The 24,119-nt window shown below is 37.7% G+C and overlaps 1 protein-coding gene across 2 annotated transcripts in view; it reads left to right on the plus strand.

Moving 5' to 3' along the window:
* The window catches only part of ADAMTS9 (ADAM metallopeptidase with thrombospondin type 1 motif 9), a 178,339-nt gene that overhangs the window by 23,589 nt on the left and 130,631 nt on the right, over window positions 1-24,119 (plus strand). The window contains exons 4-11 of one of the 2 annotated variants that reach the window (XM_025376938.1): window positions 9,510-9,799; window positions 12,414-12,497; window positions 12,599-12,714; window positions 13,831-13,871; window positions 13,980-14,085; window positions 17,301-17,447; window positions 18,692-18,833; window positions 20,440-20,544. In XM_025376938.1, the coding sequence (XP_025232723.1) occupies window positions 9,510-9,799; window positions 12,414-12,497; window positions 12,599-12,714; window positions 13,831-13,871; window positions 13,980-14,085; window positions 17,301-17,447; window positions 18,692-18,833; window positions 20,440-20,544 (1,031 nt within the window). The remainder of the gene's footprint in view (window positions 1-9,509; window positions 9,800-12,413; window positions 12,498-12,598; window positions 12,715-13,830; window positions 13,872-13,979; window positions 14,086-17,300; window positions 17,448-18,691; window positions 18,834-20,439; window positions 20,545-24,119) is intronic. The other variant, XM_025376939.1, reaches the window with a different exon arrangement.

Raw genomic sequence — 24,119 nt, forward strand, 5'->3', positions numbered from 1 at the left:
GAAATAGGAACACTTTTACACTGTTGGTGGGATTGTAAACTAGTTCAACCATTATGGAAAACAGTATGGCGATTCCTCAAGGATCTAGAACTAGATGTACCATATGACCCAGCCATCCCATTACTGGGTATATACCCAAAGGATTATAAATTATGCTGCTATAAAGACACATGCACACGTATGTTTATTGCAGCACTATTCACAATAGCAAAGACTTGGAATCAACCCAAATGTCCATCAGTGACAGATTGGATTAAGAAAATGTGGCATATATACACCATGGAATACTATGCAGCCATAAAAAAGGATGAGTTTGTGTCCTTTGTAGGGACATGGATGCAGCTGGAATCCATCATTCTTAGCAAACTATCACAAGAACAGAAAACCAAACACCGCATGTTCTCACTCATAGGTGGGAACTGAACAATGAGATCACTTGGACTCGGGAAGGGGAACATCACACACCGGGGCCTATCATGGGGAGGGGGGCGGGGGGAGGGAATGCATTGGGAGTTATACCTGATGTAAATGACGAGTTGATGGGTGCAGCACACCAACAAGGCACAAGTATACATATGTAACAAACCTGCACGTTATGCACATGTACCCTACAACTTACAGTATAATAATAATAAATAAATTTAAAAAAAAAAAAAAAAAAGAAAAGGACACAGAAGGGCTTTTGGGGCTAATGTACCCAAATCTCAAGCCCAAGTCAGCAAATTTAACTCCCCAGGTAGCTGAAGACACCCACCCCCTTAAAAGGTAGTGAGGGGACCCTCAGACACCTCCCACTGCCCACCACTGCTCCTTGAAAGCCAAGAAGCTTCTCAGTTGTTGCCTTCCACTCGCACGCCCTTCTCTCCCTGAGAGGGAAGCCCATCCACACATCCCACCTGCGTTTTGTTATAGTGCCAGTGATGGTGCTGTCCCCATCACTTGCCTCTTAACTTGGCAAAGATCCCGTAAGTTTGGCAATCATGCGATTCAACAAATGTAAACTGGTTTCTTTCCTGCAAGACTTCTCAGGGCTCTTAAAATGCTAATATGCATGGAGAAAGTTCCAGATGTGCAAGCTGTGTTAAGTGTTTTGCAAAGTTAATTGATTTGTTTTTGAAACTATCTTATGGGACTAATGTTCCATAAACCACTCTCATGGAAACATTGTTTATAAAGGTTCAGGCCAGCCCAAAATGAGTCTTAGCCACAATCCCTTCTGCCATCACTCTTTGTATTTATTTACTGTCATCACTGTGCATGTGGCGCTACTTGACACTGGGCACATCACTTAAAAAATAATAATAAAACAAACAAAAAGAAAAAACAGCTCACACTGTTGTTTGTTTTATTGATTTTTGTAGAGATAGGGTCTCCCTATGTTGCCCATGCTGGTCTTGAACTCCTGGCCTCAAGCATTCCTCCTGCCTTCGCCTCCTAAATTTCTGGGATTACACAAGGAGCCACTGTGCCCCATAAAATATTCTTTCTAAAACAGAATTGTTTTGTTTGAGAATGTCAATATCCTAATTTATAAAGAGCAGATGTTTTGCATTCTTCAAGTAAAACAATACCACTAATAATTATTATTACATTAAATGTGTAATGGACTTGTCTTCTGTGCCATGCCCTGCTTTAAGGGCATTTTATGTATTATCTCTTTCAATCTCCACAGTTACTCTTTGCAGTATGCTGTTACTATCATCATTTTACAGATAAGGAAACTGAGGCTTTAAAGCAGGAAATGACACAAGAAAGGGCAACTAGAATCGCTTTAGGGCAGGAATGGGAACCAGGGTTGGCCTGGCTCCAGAATCCAAGTGGAAAACCACAGATGATTCCTGTGCAGATTTGCTTCTCTCTGTCAAGCTTGGGTGGAACAGAAAGGGGTCTCGCCTTGCTCCTGAATCCTCCCTTTGGTCCTGTGCTGTGTGAAGTCACAAGGTAGCCCAGCGCCTGCAGGAAATTCAGTTAAATTTTGATAAACCTTACAAAATAGAGAGCAATAATTAACTTCCCAACTGTTAATGTTAACATTCAGATCTCCTAGGCCCAACCCCATTTGGTGGGAAACACTTCAGTGAGTTAACCACTGAATAACAAGGCCTGGCTGGTATTTGCTGAAATAATCCCAGTTATTTAGTAACATACTGTGCATTTTATTGTATTAAAATGTGAAATGAAGCTCATTTAAAACATTTTTACCAATAAATCAGCAGATGTTAAAAGTTTTTCGCTGTGAGATTTTTAAAAAATAAGTATACCATCTTAAATTTTTATAATCATTTTTTTAAAAAGATTGGACCCATGTTTTATTCTTGTTTTGTCATTGCTGTTGTTTATTTCAACTTATCTAGCCCAGTACTTGGCACAAAATCGATGTTCAAGGAGTGAATTTTTTAAAAATTTAACTTACAATTTATGAGAAATTCTCTATATGATTTCTTATTTAATTCTCAAAATAGCCGTAAGATGGAAGCAAGTATTTATACACCCATTTAAAGGTCAGGAAACTGAGGCCCAGAGAAGTGACTCAGAAAAGATCCTTCAGATGGGATAGTAGGGTGAAGACCAGCCCTCAGCACTTCTGGTCTTGTAGTTCCTCCTCTTTTCACGGTATCATAAAGCTGGATGTCAGAAATGCAATCAGGCACACTCTGTGCTGATTTTCCCCACTAGGAGTATACAGCTCATGTCTTTGAAATTGTTATTGTAAGCCAGAAAATTGTTTTTAAGCACACTTAGTCTCTCTACCTTAAATGGTTCCTTTTACTTCTAACTCACTTTATGACTTTATGACTGGCAAAAAAAAATAGAAAAATATGGTAACGATATTTATTCATTCCTTCCTATGCACTAGGCACTGTGCTAGCACTTTGCATGCATGATCTCCAATTATTCCTCAAAGCCACTCTATGAAATAAGTACTGTTTTTAACTCCACGTTATAAGCAGGTGTCAGTTGTTTGCCCAAGGTCAAATAGGACTTAAATCAGGCTGCCCTTCCTTCGCTGCACGAGTTCTTCAAACATTGGCTGTTTGTGGCAGTGTAAGCATGACTACTTCCCTTTTGTGAGCATCAACGCCAAAGTAGTTGCAAAAGCCGATATTAACTCATGTCCTTGTAATAAAATGTTAGAACTGTAATACCTATGATGTGGTGATAGGAAACATACAATTGCCAGTTAGAGCTTTTTTAAACGTCTAAAATTATTTACATGCATATATGAGGATTCAGATTGCTAAGTATTACACTTTTCTTCTAATGCAAACATGCACTTACTAATTGGAGGCATCAATATGCTATTTTAGGATTTGAGCTAGGCCAAGTTTTTCATTAAGCTATTTAATTAAGTAAACATGATTAACTTTCGAGGAATCCTCAAAGAAGAAGAAACATGAAAAAATGATGTCCTGTTTCCAGGTGTCTTATTTGAACTTCAAGAGGAAGCAAGAAAATGGTGTAGCCACTTTGGAAAACAATTTGGCAGTTCCTCAAAATGTTATACGCAGAGTTACCGTATGACCTGGCAACTCTACTGCTATGTATATATACAACAAAAACAAAAATATATTCACCCAAAACCTTGTACATGAATGTTCATAGCAGCAATGTTCTTATTCAGTTGGGTTGAATGTCCACCCAAATGTCCACCAACTGATGAATGGATAAACATTATGTGGTATATCCATACAGTGGAATATTTAACAGTAACAAGTAATGGAATACTGATGCATGCTACAACATAGAAGAAACTTGAAAACATTGTGCTAAGTGAAAGAAGCCAGTCACAGAAGGCCACATATTGTATGACTCTACTTAAATGACATGTCAGAATAGGCAAATTCGTAAATACAATATAGGTTAGTGATTGCCAGGGGCTGAGGAAAGGGGAGAATGTAATGACTGCTATGAGGTATGGGATTTCTCCTTGGGAGTATGAAATTATTCTAAGGTTAGATGGTGGCCTTGATTGTGGAACTCTGCGAATATCCTGAAAACTATTGATCTTCATACTTTGAAAATTGTACTTTATACAAATAATCTTAAACTATTATTGAAAAGTTATCATAAATGTAAAACTATATATGAGGGAAAAAAAGAAGAGCAAGAATACACAGACCATTTTTACAGTGCTTTCCAGGGCAGTGAAATTTTATTATGTAGCCTATTCTGATTAAACTGTAAGCAAAGTGACTTTGCAAATTCCTGAAACACGAGCCTCTATTCCTCCTTTAGCATTATACTAAAAGCTCACAAAAGAGAAATGTGGATGACTTTCTGTTTATCCTAACAGTGTGTACTCTGTGGGTGAAAACTATTCTGTTATTACAATTCTATTCAGAAGCAAGAGAGTTGAGTGGGTATATAAGATATAGTGTCTATTTTTAATGCTATTTTTAATGAGAAATTCAAAGTTGCTTGCTAAAATGGTTAATGTGATAGAAATTAGTTGGACTAATTAGGTCAATAAATATGATTCTAACTCATTAGGAGAAAAGGTCAGATTGATAAAAGACTGAAGAGCATTCTGTTTTAGAAGAAATTGCTTTTGATCCTGAAGAAATAATTTGGGTTTTGCATTTTCATGCCATCTAAAGTATGCTGAATTATTTCTTTGATACACAGATTACTTGTGGGTGAAATATCCTCTAGAAATACTACAATTACATGAGTTGTTTGCTAGTAGAAATTGTAGCCTTTTTCTGATTAATGCCTTCATTTCTTTTATTATATTTATAAGTATACTTTGTTTCCAATTATGGCCTTGATTCATCTGTAGGTTTTCTTGTGCCCAAGTCCCCTCTGATGATTCTGATAGTACATTTGTTTTTCCCCTTAGTGGTCAAAAAAAAAAAAAAAAAAAAAGAATTCCATACAACATTTCCTGAGTGCTGTTCTCACTCAGTAGTTTTCTCTAAGTAAATCCAATAAATAAAATTGTAATATTTACAGAAAACATTAAATAAGGATTATTTACTTTTCACAAACTTAGTGATATAGTTTCTCTTTTTTAAACAGCTTTATTGAAGTATAAGTCTCATACGTACTATTCACCCATTTAAACTATACGATTTAATGATTTTTTGGTACATCCACAGATATGTATAATCATCATTTCAGTCAATTTTAGGATATTTTTATCACTTGAGGGAAGAATCTGTACTTTTTAGCTAACCACACTTCCATCTCCCCACTCCATCTCTATCCAAAATACTTCAGACTAGAAGTCTTTCAGATTTTGGATTTTTTGGATTTTAGAATGTTTGCATATACTACACATAGTGAGACATCTTGAGCATAGGACCCCAGTCTAATCACATATCTTTCATATACACTTCATATACATAGGCTGAAGGCAATTTTATTCAACAGTTTTATTAATTGTGTGCATGAAATAAAGTTTGTGTTAAATACTTATGTGTGGAATTTTTCACTTGGTAGTGTCATGTCAGCATTTAAAAGTTTTGAATTTTGGAGTATTTTGGATTTGGAGTTTTCAGATTAGGGATGCCCAACTTGTACTACTCTACTTTCTGTCTCTGTAGATTTCCCGGTTTTAGACATTTCCTATGACTGGAGTCCTTTGATGTGTGGTCTTTTGTGACTGGCTTCTTTCACTTTCCTGGTAGAATAAAGTCCATCAAAGTGTTTTATAATGATAAAAAAGTCAATATATCAGGAAGATATAATAATTATAAGCATGTATGCACCTGATAATGGAACACCAAAATACATGAAGCAAAAACTGACCAGAAATGGAAGGAGAAATAGACAATTCAGCAACAATAATTGGAAACTTCAGCACCCCACTTTCAATAATGGATAGAGCAGCCAGGCAGAAGATTGACAAGGAAGTGGAAAAGTTGCCCAACACTATAAACCAACTACTAACAGATATCTATAGGACACGTTACCCCACAAACAGCAGAGTATTCTGAAGTGAACATGAAACATTCTCCAGCACACACCAGATACAAGAACATAAAACAAATTTCAATACATTTAAAAGGATAAAAGTAATACAAGACATCTTTGCTGATCACAATGTAACAAAATTAGAAATCAATTACAGACAAAAAATGAGAAGCGCAAATGTGTAAATTAAACAGCACCCTTCTAAATGAACAATGATTCAAAGGAGAAATCAGAAAATTTTTTGAGATGAATGAAAATGAACACTCAATATACCAAAACATGGGATGCTGCTAAAGCAGGGCTTAGAAGAAAATTTATAGTTGTAAATACTTCTGTGAAGAAAGAAGGTCTCAAATCAATAACCTAACCTACTTTAAGACAACAGAAAGAAAAGAGCAAGTTAAAACTAAAGCAAGCAGAAGAAAAGAAATCGAGATTAGAGCAGAAATCAACAAATGAGAAATAGAAAACCAATAGAGACTTTAAATCTTCTAAAATGTCTAACACTTTACTTACTATAATAAATCAAATTATAATAATTACAGAAGACACTAAGCAAGGATTATTTATTTTTCCCAGTGTAAGTGACATACTTTCTTAATGTATTAAAAAATTTAATTTTCAACATAGCTTCCATACACCTGTTGTAAAAAACAAAAATCTTCGTGAAAATATCCACCAGGCACTGTCTTTTTCTCAACTCATATTTATTTTGGGAGCTGTTCACCATATCATGAGCTCATTTCAAACCGTAGCTGTTGAGAAAGCTCACCTCATAGAGCACGGTTTAGGGAATTGAGCAAATCTACGACTGATTCCTTGTACCTCCACTTCCTGCAATGTGACTTTGAATACGTTGCTAATTTCTTTGAGACTTATTTTCCTCATTAGAAAAATAGAGGTAATTTTCTCACTTTGAAGGGAGTAAGATAGCATACATAAAAGAGCCTAATTCAATGCCTGGTACATAATAGGTGTGTAATTAATATCTCGTCTATATTCATTTGATGATTTAACAATTGATTTGGCCTTGGTATGCATATACTGAAAACTCATATGTATACCAATGCCAGTTGGTAGACATGCAATAGCCATTGGCATTGGTATACATATATGAGTGTTCTTGAAAGAAAAACTAGAAGAAGAATGTAATGTTACATCTTATGTACCAGGTTTTAGGCTAGTGATGTTATCTATAACTGGACTGCATATAACTTGTTTGACAGTTTGGACAGATTTTACTATAGTAGTCCTCCCTTATCCTTGGGGGATATGTTCCAAGACCACCAGTGGATGCCTAAAACCACAGATAGTACCAAACGTGATTGCCATTGGCCAGAAAGTTTCTGTTCCTGTCTTCCAACCACAAATTTAATGCCTCTCCATCTTAAATAAACTGATTGTGCACTGTATCCGTAACTTTTGCAGTTTGAGGTGCGACAGCAAAACTAGCACCAGTTTCTTTTCATTCTTCATAATTTTACAGAGGGAAGATCTGTTCTTACCATAGACTTTTAACAACCTCGGCATGCAGAGTTTTTTTTTTTTTCCTTTCCTTATTAAGTTGAGAGTTTTCACCTTTTCACTTAAAGTTAGCACTTTACAGCTTCTCTTTGTCTTAATCCAAATTACCAGCATCACTACTCTTGCACTGTGAGGCCATCATTAAGTAAAATAAGGATTCCTTAAACACAGCACTGCAATACCTCGACAGTCAATCTGATCACCGGAATGGCTACTAGGTGACTAGGTGGGGCGTGTATACAGGGTAGATAGCTAGCCTAAAGGATGATTTCCAACCCCAGGCAGGATGGGGCAGGATGGTGCCAGAGTCCATCACACTGCTCAGAATGGTGTGCAATTTAAAGGTTATGAATTGTTTATTTCTGGAATTTTCCATTTAATATTTTAGGACTGAGGTGACTGCAGGTAACTGAAACCAAGGGAACCGAAACCATGAAAAAGTGGGGGACCACTGTATTTTAAGAATGACTAAAACACTCAACTTGGGTAAAATGCACATCCTGGCCTAAACTGATTTTCTTAGCAGTTGGTTATAATGGTCAAATATTTAGTCCTTTCAAATATGAAATCACTTACAATCTAACTGTTTTTAATTTTTATTTTTACCTTTGGTATTGATGTGACAAATTCTATCCCTTATGGTTAGGTAAGCATACTTCTTCATTGTAGAATTCTGTTGCCTATTTTAGACCACAAGCTGGTGGCATTAAAGCATTAAAGCACATTTATGATCTGATTGTCAAGTTAACTGATTAAATTCTGTTTTTACTCAAAGTGTATTTTGGCAGGCATTTTAATGCTTATTCTGTTTATTGCATAGTTGATGATGCAAAAATTCAGTATTTTCATCAGCAATATAAACTTCAAGCCAAGTTGGAAACTAGTGATTCTCAAAATGTCAGTGTTAATAGCAGTCACCTGGGGATCTAGTTAAGCGTAGATTCAAGCCTGGGGTGGGGCCAAAGAATCTGCTTTTTAACAAGCTTCTAGTTGTTGTCAATTTTGCTGGTCCACGGACTCTGCTTTGAGTAGCAAGACTGTGGAGAACCCAAGAAGAGGCCTAGGCATGAGTTGGAAATCAGTAGAGCTAATCTGACATTATAAATCATGGTCCCAGCTGCCTGCCCAGACTCTCAGAGTTTATTTCCTTAACTGAGCCCTGGAGTAAGTTAATTAAAAATTCAGAGACATTGAATTGCTGTGATTCTATTCTTATATTTTAAGTACTGAAATGATCTAATAAGGTAATAAAATACCTGGTTGTGCATTTTCTACAGTTCCTTTGTATCGTCTGTTAGCGTGTCCACCTCTCAGACCTCTTTGTATTAGAACTAATTGAATAGCATCAGTGGTATATATGGAACTTTTTTTTTTTTTTTTTTTTTTTTTTTTTGAGACAGAGTCTCCCTTTGTCTCACCCAGGCTGGAGTGTAGTAACGTGATCTAAGCTCACTGCAGGCTGTGCCTCCCAGGTTCAAGCACTTCTCGTGCCTCAGCCTCCTAAGTAGCTGGGATTATAGACGTGCACCACTATGCCTGGCTAATTTTTGTATTTTTGTTAGAGACAGGGTTTTACCACGTCGACCAGTCTAGTCTCAAACTCCTGGCCTCATGAGATTCAACTTCCTTGACCCCCCAAAGTACTGGGATTACAGGCATGAGCCACTGCGCCCAGCCTCCATTTAAGTTTTTTAGAGCTCTGTAGCTACATATTGGCCCTTACTATACCTTTGGCAAGAGTGGGATTCCTTGAATCAGTCTCAGCAAGGCTTTTGTTACCAAATGAAAAGAATAAGAATCACATGCCTTGTTTCCCTCAAGCTGAGGCCTGATTTTCTAATACCATAAGTGAGCAAGTGTGAAAGCTTCCCAGGGAAGCAAACCTCAAATCCTTAGTCACTTAGGTGGGAGTACAGACTGAGGTGCATCTATAGAGTCCACGGTATGCAGGACTCGTTTTTGTATGTAATCTGACCACAGAGGCATCAATTTACAATGTGTCAAATTAAATTCTTAATATAAAATAGCTGTGGCTTGAAATGTAATGCGTACCATCTGATTTGTTACAGAACACAAAAATAGGCACAGTAAAGACAAGAAGAAAACCAGAGCAAGAAAATGGGGAGAAAGGATTAACCTGGCTGATGACGTGGCAGCATTAAACAGCGGCTTAGCAACAGAGGCATTTTCTGCCTATGGTAATAAGACGGACAACACAAGAGAAAAGAGGACCCACAGAAGGACAAAACGTTTTTTATCCTATCCACGGTTTGTAGAAGTCTTGGTGGTGGCAGACAACAGAATGGTTTCATACCACGGAGAAAACCTTCAACACTATATTTTAACTTTAATGTCAATTGTAAGTACATTCAAATGAAGGTGATTTATGAGGTCTCTAAATGTGCCATTGGGGAATGGGTTTCCACTCAGTGCTTTGGAGAACCATTCAGAACTGGCATTTCAGCCATTCAGGCAAGTGACTGAACAGAACATAAGATTATTTGTTGGTTGCCTTTTTAAACTGACAACAGTGGTTATCAATATGGAGTATTTATTCTGCGTTAGACAATGTGCTTCTTACTTAAAAGGTATAATTTTGAATCCTGGCAACCCTGCCGGGTGAGATTATCAATCATGCCCATTTTATAGATAAGAAAACTGAGTCTCAGAGGAGTTAGGTCACTTGCCCATGGTCAGGTAAAGTTAATAAATCACTTGGACACTGCCTGTGACCTTTAGCTTGTTCAGTTCCCAAAACCAGTGCTTTTTGCCTCACTTAGGAACTTTGCACAGCCAGTTGTGGATATTCAGTAATTGTTAGGGAGGCTGGTTGTGAACCATAGTCACCTGTGGAACTTCTAAAAATAGCCTCTTCCCCAGGATTCTAATTAAGTAGCCTGGGGAGTGACACCTAGGAGGCTTTCATTCTATTTTTCTACTCCCATTTTGAATTAAAACCACAATACATTTGCATGGTTTTTAAAAAATCAGACAGAACAAAGACTATTGTTAAAAAATAAGTACCATTCTCTATGCAGACTGCCAGGCCCCTTCCCAGAGGCAGCCACTGTTGAAAGTTTTCTTACATGTTTCTAACAAGCACTGCCCAATAGAAATATAATGCAAACCACATATTTAATTTCAAATGTATTTAAATTTTTTAAAAAGTTTTTTTTCCTAATTTTAAATTTTTAAGTAGCCACATTTAAAAAAAAAAAGTTTTTAAGAAAATGGCCAGGTACAGTCACTCATGCCTGTAATCCCAACATTTTAGGAGGCTGAGGTGGAACAATCTCTTGGGGCCCGGAGTTTAAGACCAGCCTGGGCATTATAGCAAGACCTGGTCTCTATTAAAAAAAAAAAAAAAAAAAAATTAGCCAGGTGTGGTGGCATATACCTGGCTCATATATAGTAGGCTGAGGTCCTTGGGAGCTGAGGTGAGAGAATCTCTTGAGCCCAGGAGGCTGCAGTGAGCCTTGATTGTGCCACTGCGCGTGAGCCTTGATTGTGCCACTGCGCATCAGCCTTGGCAACAGAGTGAGACCCTGTCTCAAAAAAAAAAGTAAAATATAAACAGGTAAAATTAATTTTAGCAATGTATTTTATATCAAATATTATTTTAAAAATTATTGAGGTATTTTACTTTTTTTAATACTAAGCCTTCAAAATCCAGTGTTTTACACTCTCAGTATAACCCAATTTGAGCTAGCCACATACCAGTACTCACTAGCCACATGTGATGAGTGGCCACTGTTGGGCAGTGCAACTCTAGGTATTTCTTATGCAAACACGTTTGCATATACAACTTCTTTTCAAACAGGAGGCATTTTCGCATACTGTATTACACATTGCTATTTTATTGAACGATTCGAGATGGTTCCAGAAAAGCCCATATAGACCTCCTCTTGCTCCTTTTCAGCTGTAGCATAACTTTTCTTTCAATGGATGAGCCCTAATTTACCTGAACTAAAACTTATTTTTAATAAATCCCCCAGATGGATATGAAAAGCAATCCTGTTTGGGCATAGCTTTAGGGTTTCTTCTTCCCCCCATGTGGGCTGTGGTACTCCTTGCCTTTTTGTTCACTGCTGTGACCCATTCCCCTCTGCCCTCCGTCAACCCCGCCTGGCCTTCATGCCCCTCTCGCCCCCACATGCTGCTCAGTCCCAGATACCCCAGCCCTCTCATGCCCAGGAGGGAAGGGAACATCTAATCTGGCCCTGCACATATGCATAACCTCATTTTCACTTCTTAATTTCAGATCTCTCATAAGAATTTTTATTATAAACATGGACTTTGGGTCAAACTGCCCTAGGTTGAGAGTTCTGGCTCTGCTACTCACCAGTGTGTTGCCTCAGACAAGTGACTTAATTTCTCTGAGTGACTTAGTTTCCTCATTTGTTGAACAGAGATTTTAATAGTACCCAGACCAGAGTTTTGCTGTATAGAGACTAAATGCATGTGTGTATGTAGTTTTCAGCCAGTTCTCAAGCATTTAGTAAATGTTAGCTCCTATAATTAATTATAATACTACAAAAATAAAAACCCCACCAGGTTAACAAGGTTGTCAAGGACACAAATTGGTGGTAAACATTAAAGAACAGCAGTGTTGGCTAACATGCACCCAATGTGAGATTCGATAAGGTGGCAATCTAGGACTTCAGAAGAGAAGAAAGAGCTTAATGGAAAATTAATATCCAGTGTTCTGGTACAGAGAACTGTTAAGTCACGTGGCAATGCAATTTCAGAGGAATTTAAACTTGTTTGAATTCACTGTTACCTAAAACTGTGATCTATGAATTTTACGAAGAGACTTTACAAAAAGGATTGTTGAGTGAATGAAAAATTCACAACCACAAAATGCATATGTTGCAAGAAACGTAAAAAAGAGGTGGAGCCCAACGTAAGACGTGACTTGCTTATTGCTTACACGGAGTTCACAATTAACTTTGAAAAATTTATCTCGGTTGCAGGTAGCCTCTATCTATAAAGACCCAAGTATTGGAAATTTAATTAATATTGTTATTGTGAACTTAATTGTGATTCATAATGAACAGGTAATAAAGTTTTTTTTCTTTTTTCTTCTATCTGTATCCGAAATGGCATATCTAATTGGTACTGGTACAACAGATTAACCATAATTCTTCTCTGTATTTAGGATGGGCCTTCCATATCTTTTAATGCTCAGACAACATTAAAAAACTTTTGCCAGTGGCAGCATTCGAAGAACAGTCCAGGTGGAATCCATCATGATACTGCTGTTCTCTTAACAAGGTATATGGATTTCTTATTCCTCAGATCTTTCAGTCTCAGGTCAAGTTGATGGGATGTAGTCACGCATTCCTGATAGTCAGCTGCTGGTGGAGGGTTTCTCAGCTTAGGCACTGTTGACATTTTGGGCTGGATAATTCTTTCTGTGCATTGCAAGATGTTTAGCAGCATCCCTGGCCTCTGCTCACTACGTTTATCAGGAGCACTCCCTCCCCTCAGTTGTGACAACCAGCAATGTCTCCAGACATTGCCACTGCCCTCCGTGGGAAGGGCAGAATCACCCTGGTTGAGAACCACTAACTTATAGATGCCAAGTGAGGAATAAATGTGTTAGGCAGACCTGAAAATGAATGCCTTATATAACAGGCAAGGGCAGCTGCTATTCAGATGGACCTGGCATTGCCATGTAGCATATGAGTTCAGTGTTGCCAGCTTTTGTGATTTTGCAAAAGCCAGAAAAATGAATTTTTTTAAACTGTGAAACCTCCCAATTTTTCTATGGTAGCTACTATCTCAAAATGTTAAAACACTGTAGCAACACAGAGGCATGCTGGCTTAATTGTGCCTCCCACCTCCTGCCATCTCTATTGTGGTCATGAGCATGTCCTCTTTTTTTTTTTTTTAATTATACTTTAGGTTCTAGGGTGCATGTGCACAATGTGCAGGTTTGTTACATATGTATACGTGTGCCATGTTGGTGTGCTGCACCCATCAACTCGTCAGCACCCATCAACTCGTCATTTACATCAGGTATAACTCCGAGCATGTCCTCTTAAATGAAAGTAAAAGGTATCTTGCACCTTCTCAGGAATGTTCTCAAAGAGTCTTTACAAAACTAGAAACCAGGGTATTGGGAAAATCCTGGTTGGAGAGATTTTTTTACTGCTCTGTGACCACTCTGACCACAGAAAAAGACTTCTTAATGTAGTAGTTTATAATTCTTAAATCAACAATTCCAAAATTTTTTCAGTTTTGAAACTCTGGTCTTATGAATCTACTTTTTGTAACCCCCACCCCAAAGTGTGTGCTGTTGTGAATGCCTAGACAACCCTAAAGTATTTACTTATATTGACACTTACTCTTTGATGTCATCAAGGCCTAAGTCTGCTTTGCTTTCAGACAGGATATCTGCAGAGCTCACGACAAATGTGATACCTTAGGTGAGTTCTCTGTGCGTATCTTCTATGGCTAAAACAGTTTACTGCATGTTTTTATTTCAAGCCACAGTTGCTTTTTAGAGTAAACCTTGTTGTTTTTCCTTCTAATAGGCCTGGCTGAACTGGGAACCATTTGTGATCCCTACAGAAGCTGTTCTATTAGTGAAGATAGTGGATTGAGTACAGCTTTTACGATTGCCCATGAGCTGGGTCATGTGTGAGTTTCCTTTCAGTAATTTCATTTAATTCAGAGTGACCTAAACCTTTTATTCCTTCGCGTCAGTGAGCATTTACTTGACTTTCAAGTGTGTAAGACACTTCCCGAGTCATAGTAGAGTTTGCAGGGTGGAAGAGCTTTGAACCTAATTGGGTGAAATGACTTTGACTTCCGATAGTTGAGTAAATGCAGTGCACTCTCTTCAGCCATAGCTTGTGTGTATCTTTGGTTTAACTGCTCAAGTTCAATACATAAGGTCTAATAGTCTCCTTTCCTACTGGGAACTGGAGAAATGGGGTCTTTCCATTCCTTCTACTAAAGCAGAGGATATATTAGCCTAGAGAACTTTCCTGATTTAACACCTTTGTCCAGGAGGGTCCCCCACCATTACTGTGGCCCCCAAGATTTTTACAAAGCCAGACCATTCCTGATTCTAGTTATACACAGTTCTAATTCTGATATTTAGCATCTGGGAACAGTAATATCCCTTTTTTCAGGAAAGAGAATGAACAAAGATAGAAAGAAGGAATCATTTCCTAATTATGATCACTAAGTGGCTATTATGAAATGGCTTTTCCCTTTTGCTTTTTAGAAATAGAGCATGGTTAGAACATGGGGCAAAACACTGCAAATTTACTAGAAATTATTCTGAGTTTTGATCTGCATTATTTTCTTTCTAGGATGATTAAATTACTTATACTATCTATTTTGAAATAATTTTCTGAAAAGATATTATTAATATAGCTGCAGATCAATTTGTGTGGCAGATGATAACTTTACTTAGAGCTAACATCATTTATAAAACAAGCTTTTCATTCATACATTTAAGGTCCTCTATGTGCAGTGTAGTGTATGAGGCACAGAACAAGCTGCATATATACACAGGTGTCTCCAATTTAGCTCAATCGATAACAGGTATATTTTTAAACTAGTACCTTTCAAATGTATTTTAAGAGCACACCCCTTTTCTTTTCTCCAGAGGAAATATAGTCAAATGCCCCCTATTTAGAACATAAAAGAGGTATGGCTTTCCATTAAGCATTTGTGGCAGGCCCAACCTGCTTTGTCAACATCTTCTCTATCCTTGTGTTTTCTGAAGCACCTTTGTGAAACTCAGGGAAGCCTTGAAGAGAATTCCCATTCCAGCTTCCCGAGCTTAGTGGCTGCGGGATTTGATCAAGTAATTAAAGCTCTCTATGGCTCAGTTTTCTCATCTGCAAAATGCAGATAATAACAGTACAGATGTAGAATTCCTTATCCAAAATGCTTGGGACCAGAAATGTTTTGGATTTTGGATTGTCTCAGATTTTTGCAATATTTTCATATACATAATGAGATATCTTGGGGATGGGACTCAAGTTTAAGCAAGAAATTTATGTTTTGTATATACCTTATGCGCATAGCCTAGAGGTAATTGTATATGATATTTTAAATAATTTTATGCATTAAACAAAGTTTGTGTTACACATTTATGTGTGGAATTTTCCACTGGTGTCATGTTGGCACTCAAAACGTTTTGGATTTTGGAGGATTTTGGATTTGGGGTTTTGAGATTAGGAATGCTCAATCTGTACTATTCATTGGGTAAAATAAGTGATTAAATGAAATAAAGCATCTCAAGCATTTAGCACATTTTCTGGTGTGTTGTGAATACTGAAAAGTCATGGTTATTGTTGTTCGTACGTGTCCAATAAGTATTTATTACTATTTAACTCCTTCAGTGAGCAAATGTGAGTAACATTTGAATGAAAATAAATTTTCAGCTTATTTACATGCTGAAATAAACTTGACTGTATCAAGTAATTGTGAGAGTGGGGAATAAACATCATCTGGGGATGGGAAATAAACACCACTATAGAGAAACTGCTAAGATTTGAATGCCTTGCTTGTTTTAAGTTTGTTGATGCAGGTATTACATTGATTATGCATCAGGGAACTGGAAACCAAGGCATTTATTCTTTTAAGAAAATAGATTCTTAAGCATAAGAGTCTCACGTTTTAAGAACTATTTCTAAATTCAACTAAGATCGAGTTTTTCTGTCTCTATTGGTGAGTATTAAGAGGCATAAACTTTAAAGAAAAAGGGAAAATGTGATAAATTAATGGAATAGACTCCATAGGCTTTTATTCCAACTTTTATATGATGCAAATCTACATGCTTCTGTCTGACTCACTTATTTCTGTAATCAAGATGAACTAGTGAAGGGAATTTCTCCCTCAATGCTACATTAATTACATGCGTCAATTTTGTGATTGGGGATAGTCATCCAGACAGAGGGAAGGTGACCCTTCTGAGGTTGTCACCCAGTGGATAATTGCCTGAGCTGAGAATGGCATGTGGGTCACAGAATTGGTGTTTCTGGATTTAGGAAATACTGCCTACTTTTTTCCACTCCTTCTGGCTAAGCCAAGAATGGCAAGTATGTGTTCATGCTGCTGCATTCCCTTCCAGGCCCATAAGGATGTTGGCAGTCCTTCACAGCCTTCTCACAGGCGGAACCTGGATTAATTTAAGAATCCTTTTGTGCCTGGCTTTTCAGGAAGCCAGTACCAATCAATTGGTGTTGGCATGAAGCATGAAACTATTTGCCATCTCTGAGTTATGCCAGTAGAATTGGCATGCCTCTGGTTTCCATGCATACCACTACCTTTCATGGGTTTTATTGTGCACAAACTTTGCATGCCTTTAGAATGATATACCTACACAGGTATATAATTTGTCACCCTGATCCAAAAAGGGGAAGATGCCAAGACCCATAGTGAGCCTCTTATTAGAAAGCTCTTGGCTTCAGTTTTTGACACTTCCCTGACTCTTTATATTCACATTATCATAAGTTGCCAAATTCTTGACTCTATAAATTGCCCTTTAACAGCTTATTAGGAATTCCAACTACTGTATTCTAGCACCAACTACAGCATATTCAGAGCCTCTGCAATTCCAAAAAGTACACTTAAACCAAATACATGGGCCAACCCACATCTTTTAAAATGCATTTTATGCATTTACACTTCGTATTAAGTTGGGTGAGAATTATATTTTAATCTACAATCTATCTCGAATTGTCTTATATTTTGTTCTACTTACCAGAGTTCAGGTTCTTATCCAAAATGCAGTTAAATTTTTTTCTCTTAGACAGATGCATTCCTGAAGCAATTAGAACAGCATGATCCCTTGGTATTTATTGACATTCTCATCATTGTCTCATTGGCTTTAGGTTTAACATGCCTCATGATGACAACAACAAATGTAAAGAAGAAGGAGTTAAGAGTCCCCAGCATGTCATGGCTCCAACACTGAACTTCTACACCAACCCCTGGATGTGGTCAAAGTGTAGTCGAAAATATATCACTGAGTTTTTAGAGTAAGACTTGAACATTCTTTTAGCACAAACTTCTAGTGCCTGGTCTACATGTAGTGAACGAATTGTGGGAAAGACAATACAAAGTCAAACATTCCTTTTCTGTTATTTTTGTTGACATTCCTTGGAGAAGGCAAAACAAACAAACAAACAAACAAAATACTCTCTGACATCTGTGTAGTTCATATCCTTGCCAGAGTTTAGAAGATTACAGACTGAGCTAAAGAAAAGGTTGGAATCTTAAAGAGGATGTGGAAATGTTGCTTCATTTTGGGTAAAGTTTTGAGGTTTGTTCAGACATGGGGAGAGGGACTATGAATCTGATTTCTTGATGAAGGCCGCAAGTATTTATGCACTTCTAATTTAGTAATTTTGGCCTGAAAAGGGGTGGGGTAGTGAGATGATCCCAAAGCAGAGTCTGTGGATGAGTGGAAATTATAGTAGCTCCCACACTGTTGAATTGAGGACCTTCTCTCTCTGCCTCACTCTTCCTCTCCCCCTCTTCCCTCCCCCTTTTCTCTTTTTTCCCATTTTCTTTCTTTTCTTGTTTTGTTTTTTAAGCTTCCTGCTAGGCTGCTCAAAGATCCAATTACATTATACAATGCCCCTGTGTCACAGATTTATTGCTCTTCTCTCTCAGAAGTATGAAAGGTTAAGTGATTGTCCCAGAGTCACTGGGTGTGTATTTCTGCAACCACAGGGAAGAGGAGGCTTTATTAATCAGAACTCAACGGGTGTGAATTTTCCAGGAGAGGTGTTTGCTGAAAACGGAAAGAACCGGAGGGTTGCTGTTTTTCTTTTTAACCAGATGTGTAAAGTGTTTTCTTTCTATGAGTCATTGATTTGCTTATGCATCCCTTCAGCAAACATTTACTAAGCACCTGTTGTCATGGACAGGGCCCTGTGCTTCGATGAAAAAGACACTATCTTTGCCCTTAAGAAGCTTACAGTCTATTGGGAAAGATAGTCAAACACAAACAGATAATTGCTGTGAAGTGTGATCAAACATTGTAGCAGATGTATATTTCCTACTGGCTATGTTGTATTCATTGTGTGTGGTTCTACAAAGTAAAGAGCAAAAATGTAACTTCAGCATCTGGATTTAATCTTGGCTGTAAAGAATAAAGCACATGTTAAAAAGTAACTGTCCTCTCTACCATTACAATGGTGGGGTGGCCTTTACCATTATCTGGAGCTCTTGACAGCCACTGTTCTCACCATCTGTGTGTTTCTGTGTATTTCCATAGCACTGGTTATGGCGAGTGTTTGCTTAATGAACCTGAATCCAGACCCTACCCTTTGCCTGTCCAACTGCCAGGCATCCTTTACAACGTGAATAAACAATGTGAATTGATTTTTGGACCAGGTTCTCAGGTGTGCCCATATATGGTAAGTGTAGGAGGACCACTTCTGCCCTCATCTACTGATTCTGCTCTTCTTTTTATTCATAGTTTTCTATTGGATTCTAACTCGAATATAAACTACCCAAGGAAAAGCTGAGAGTAAAATTGTATATTAGTGATCATAATAATTATGAAGATGACACAACAGTACTATTGCTCAGTGTTAAATAATGCTTTACCTGCACTTTTTCATGTCATCCTCATGGCAGCCCAAAAGGGAAATGCCATCATCACTTTCATTTTACAAGTGAAAGTGAGGCTCAGAGGCAGCAAAGTTACAGAGTTGGGAATTACAGAGCTCAGCTTTTTTCTCTCCTTGTCGCCTTTAATGCCCTTCGACTTGTCCAGGTGACCTAAATTATAGGGACTCTTCAAGATTCAGAAGAGGTAACTCATGAGACAAACGTGTCTCTGTGTTTTAGGTTGTGAAGGTAACATCCTGTGACCAACTGGGGCTTGAAATCATTTCTGCTGGGGCCTCAGCTGGGATGGCTGTGTGATATAGCCTGATGCATGTGTTGTGGAGGTTTGGGCCAGTGATATCATCTAGCAGTTATCAGGTTGCAGATGAGTAGAACTGTGCTTCTATGGGGTGGCCCATTCTGTCTCTTTGGGGTGGCATGTGTGTGTTTCTTTTGCTGGGAGTGTCTTCAGAGATTGCCTGGTGAATTGAGAAGTACAGTAGTATTCCATGGAAATAATAACAAAATTTTGAGTAAACTTGATTCATGGCAATATTTGTTTTTGTGTTATTTATGATAGGAAAAATTAGGAGTCATTGAACTGCCAAGCAAAAGAAAAGTTAAGCAAATTATAGTGTCTCCCTTTTGTAGCAATTGAAAACGATCTGCATCTGGGAACATGCTCCTGATATAATTTTAAGTTAAGATAACAAGATAAACAATTTTATAAAGTATGATCTCAACCCTAAAAGGGGAGAAAAAGCTACAGAAAAGATGGAGTAGTTTGAAACCTTTTCTATTTAAAAAAATAAACTTTTAATACTTGTGCAACTTTTCTACTGTAAGTGTGGTTTATTTTAATAATTAGGAAAAATTAAAAAATCTTTTAAAAGTGTGCCCTGAAATAGAGTTAAATATAGCAAATGGAATAAATCTAAAAAACAGAGCATTTAGAGGAGGAAGAAAGCAAGTTGTAGGATATGTCAGTATGGTGCAGTTGTAAAGCTTACATGCTGTCTATTACTGGAGATTTATTAACATTTGTAGTAAAAATGTTGGGAATGATGAAGTGATGAACACTACTCAGGACTGTGGTCACTTCTGGTAAGAAAGGGAAGGGAAAGGGACCTAGGATGAGTACATAGGGCCTTCAGCTGTGCCTGTGAAGTTTTCTTTCCTTAGCTTGGTGGTGGGTACATGGGTATCCATTACCAGGCATAGAAATGTGTTTTATGGGCTGCTGTCTATATCTCTTTTAATATTTTAGCATTTATCATACCAAGAAAAGAATTTCCTTTCCAACTTACCCTATATCATTAGCGAAACATTAGTTGAAAGCAAGCTTTGCCTTGTTTGATACTGTCAAATAAATCATTTGTCACTCAATTGCCATTTCATTGAATTGAGCAGATGCAGTGTAGACGGCTCTGGTGCAATAACGTCAATGGAGTACACAAAGGCTGCCGGACTCAGCACACACCCTGGGCCGATGGGACGGAGTGCGAGCCTGGAAAGGCAAGTAATGCCCTGTTCTGTCCTTCTGTCTTAGGGCAGAAATGTGCACAATTTTGGCTGTATAATCAGACACCAATGTTTAGAATATAAAACAATGCAGTCTGTTTTAGCATGCGTCATATTTTTTAGAGGACAGATGTTTAGCTTACTATTAAAAATTGTGAAACTTAGATTGTATAATGCTGATACCAGAGAATATACCTATCATTATTGCTTCAATATTAAGATATTCTCTCAACTTAAGACTTTCTCTCATTTAAACATGTCTAAAATTCCAGTGTGCCTATGGGAACATTTAATGTGAGATTGTATTTCTTTTTCTTCTCTTTTGCGGTGACACTGGAAAGCTATTGGTAAGTTGATGGAACAGTTTAGAATCAAGGAAATATAGAAATATAGTACATCTATTGCAGGTACTACTATGATACCAGGCTTTTGCCAACTGGCATTATTCCCTTTAAGGAGCTATAATGTCATCTAGGATATATCCAAATCCAGGTTCTCATGCGCTGGTTATAATTGTTTCTACTGATTTGTTAATAGCTAAACAGAATCTGCTACTTTTGTGGCCCAGTGGTAACAGTGTCTCATGCACCTAGGAGTATGATTAACTTAACCTTCTGTACCTAGTGTGCATTTAAAAAAAATGGTGGCATGTCAGTGATACCACCATCAGCTCAAAAATTTGGTTACAAAAAGTTTTAGATATAAATCCCAATTTAAAAAGAAATACACATGGAAAATGGCATTCTATCTGTAACTTACCAAGGATACAATTCCTGAATGATATTTCTGAGTGGTTTGCTATCCTTCTATATGTTTTTCCCTTTTTTCTCTCCTCTTTGCATTGTCCACTTTACTTACTTTTAATAATTCTCATCTCATTTCGCTTTCCTCCGCTTTACCTTATAGACTCAGTAGCACCCAGAATGTTTCTGTGGAAGAGGTCCTAAGAGATGATGGAACTTCATTACCTGTTGCCTGATCTTACAGAGAAGAAACTTCTCAGTTTCTTGTCTCACAGTGAGTGATTTGTCCAAGGTCACTCAGATCATTTGGCACAGCCCCTCCTCTGAAGGGGCAGCAGGTCCTACTGGAGTGGCCCTAACTCAGGCTCACTGAGCTCCTCCAGTTTGTGATGGTCAAAGAGGAAGACTAGTGGATTTTTCAGTGTTAAATGATCCTGAGGATATGAAAGTTTAAAAATATAAAGGCCAATGCAAAAATAAAAAATTATAATGAAGATGCTTTTGTCTTTGACTTAAATTGGCAACAGAGTCAGCTCATGTGCTAATTTCTCTGTGGCTGGGACCTCATCAATTGAGAATATCGCTTTCCTCAATGACAGCCTAACAAAAAGTGTATATGGATACAAGCGTGTAATAGCTTCTAGAGCTTTCATTGGTGTAAAGGGAAATATATCTCTTTGACGAAAGAGTGAATCTTTGCAAGACGTAAAACTTAGTGGATTGGAGGCTACAAAATCATAGTTTTGTCTGAGAGTCCATGGCAGCCATTAAAAATTGAATATGGCACTCATTCTTACAAAATCGAGATGTAGCCTCAGAGTCCTTCTAAACACAAAGATCCAAACAACTGCTACCAGTTGGTAGGAGATAACAATAAACTTAACACCTATTTGACAACTTGGTTAGTTGGCTTGAGTTAGAACCAGCCCGTTATATTACTTAAATTGAATCTGTTTGATCTCAGCAAAATCACTGGTATTTAGTTGTGGTTCTTAACCTGATAGACCCACCCACTGTGTCTATTTCTGACACATGTTATTGCTGCAAAAGAAACACAACAAAGAAAAATTTTCAATTACGTGATGAAATGACTTGTATTTAGTAAAATTGTCATGAACGTGCTATCAAGCTCCATATAGCAATATGGTTACCCAACCAGTTCTAGAATGCAGAATAACTTGGAGGATGTCAATTGTGTCTTCTCCCAATCTTCTGTTTTTGCAGAAGAGGAGGGATAGTAGGGTAATCTTCTATCTTCTGAGGGATGGGGAGCTTTGGGAGAGCTTTCAGCAGACCCTGCTCCTGCTAAACACAAGCAAGTGGGTGTGCTTGTAGCAAGAGCAGGAGCCTTCAAGGCATTCTCAAGGTAGGCTCAGGATGCTTTTGGAGAAGAACTGTGCAGAGAAAATGATAGGTCCAGTTTTAGTTGTTTTAGAAAAGTGGCCATGTCTAGCAACTTTTATTAAAGATGTGGATATATATAAATACCCTGAAGAGTATTTACACATTCTAGAAATGCCAAAGAAGGTGAATATGTTGGCATAGAAATTCTTTGAGTTTTTTGCTTTGTTTCTTTTTCATAGAATTGCCAGTATGTGTGTTTTCTCTATATGCTAGCACATTCTGCCTCCCTTGGCCGCTGGGTTAATGTTTTTTCTTTCTTTCCCTTCTTTCTGTTCTGCTCCTGCAGCAGTAATCTGTCTTGGGCTGCTGACACAATGTTATTTTGATGAATGACTCACTAATGTCTCTTTATTTTCTCCACTCTCTTAAGTCCCTTAGCATTTTCATTTTAACCTTATTTGTGAGTGTGAGGTTTGAAACCCCTTTGTTTCAAGTTTCCTTTGGACAAAATCAACCTCTAAGTCCCCATTCCAACCTCTTAAAAAGATACATTTGTATAAAATACTATTTAAATGGTTTTGGACATTTTAAATAAAGGCTGACTCTATTTCAGCTCTTATTTCACCAGCCACTTAATGCTTTGCTATGATGTAATAGTAATTTTGCTCTGTGATTATTATTTGTAGAATTTGCCAGGTAAAATAGATGATCTTGGCGCATGTTTCCCAAACAGCCCCCATTCCCAGCATCTGTCATGTCAGACACTTTTCATATTCCTCTGAAGTTCTTCCTCTCTTTTGGACACCTGTCAATGGTCATATCACTAAGAAATATTTAATTTCCATATCAGTTTTGAATTAGAAGTTTTCTTTTAAAAAGCAACTGTGAGGACATTTGAGTGCAGTGCTAAATGGTAGCGCTCTGATAAACCTACCTCCTTGTTTTGTTCTGAGGTTTATAGTAATGCTTAATGAGAAGAATGGTCATTTGGAATTTGCTCTCTTGTGGAAATAAAATCTGTAGAATAAAGAGATCCAGAAACTGAAGTCTAAAGTGCTAAGAGGGAAAAAATATATTTCCAGAAAACTCCTTAATTTTGTCCTCAAGGTACAAAATGGCTGTGTTAGCTCCAGCCAAGGAGTCTGACTTCCCCGCGGAATGAAGCCAAAGAGTTCAGAGGGCCTCTTGAGTAATCCTACCCAGTGAATTCTGCTAACTTCCCTTTGACCACCGCTATCCATAGGGAAACTTTGGAAAATATAGGTTCTATTGCCAAGATAAAGGGGAGGATGGATATTGAGTGAATAAGCTGGAGACTCAGCCTCACCTAGGCATCTCATTAATCTTACTTTTGGTGAAAACTTCAGTCCTTTATTTAGATGTCAGAAATTGTCCCCTTTGCTCACAGTTAAGAGGCAGTATGTGTCCCAGTTAAGAGTATGCACTGTTAAGTCTTGTCTATGTTTCAGTACCATTCCTGCC

The sequence above is a fragment of the Theropithecus gelada genome, chromosome 2, assembly GCF_003255815.1.
Source record: "Theropithecus gelada isolate Dixy chromosome 2, Tgel_1.0, whole genome shotgun sequence".
In the NCBI taxonomy this organism is placed as follows: Eukaryota; Metazoa; Chordata; class Mammalia; order Primates; family Cercopithecidae; genus Theropithecus; species Theropithecus gelada.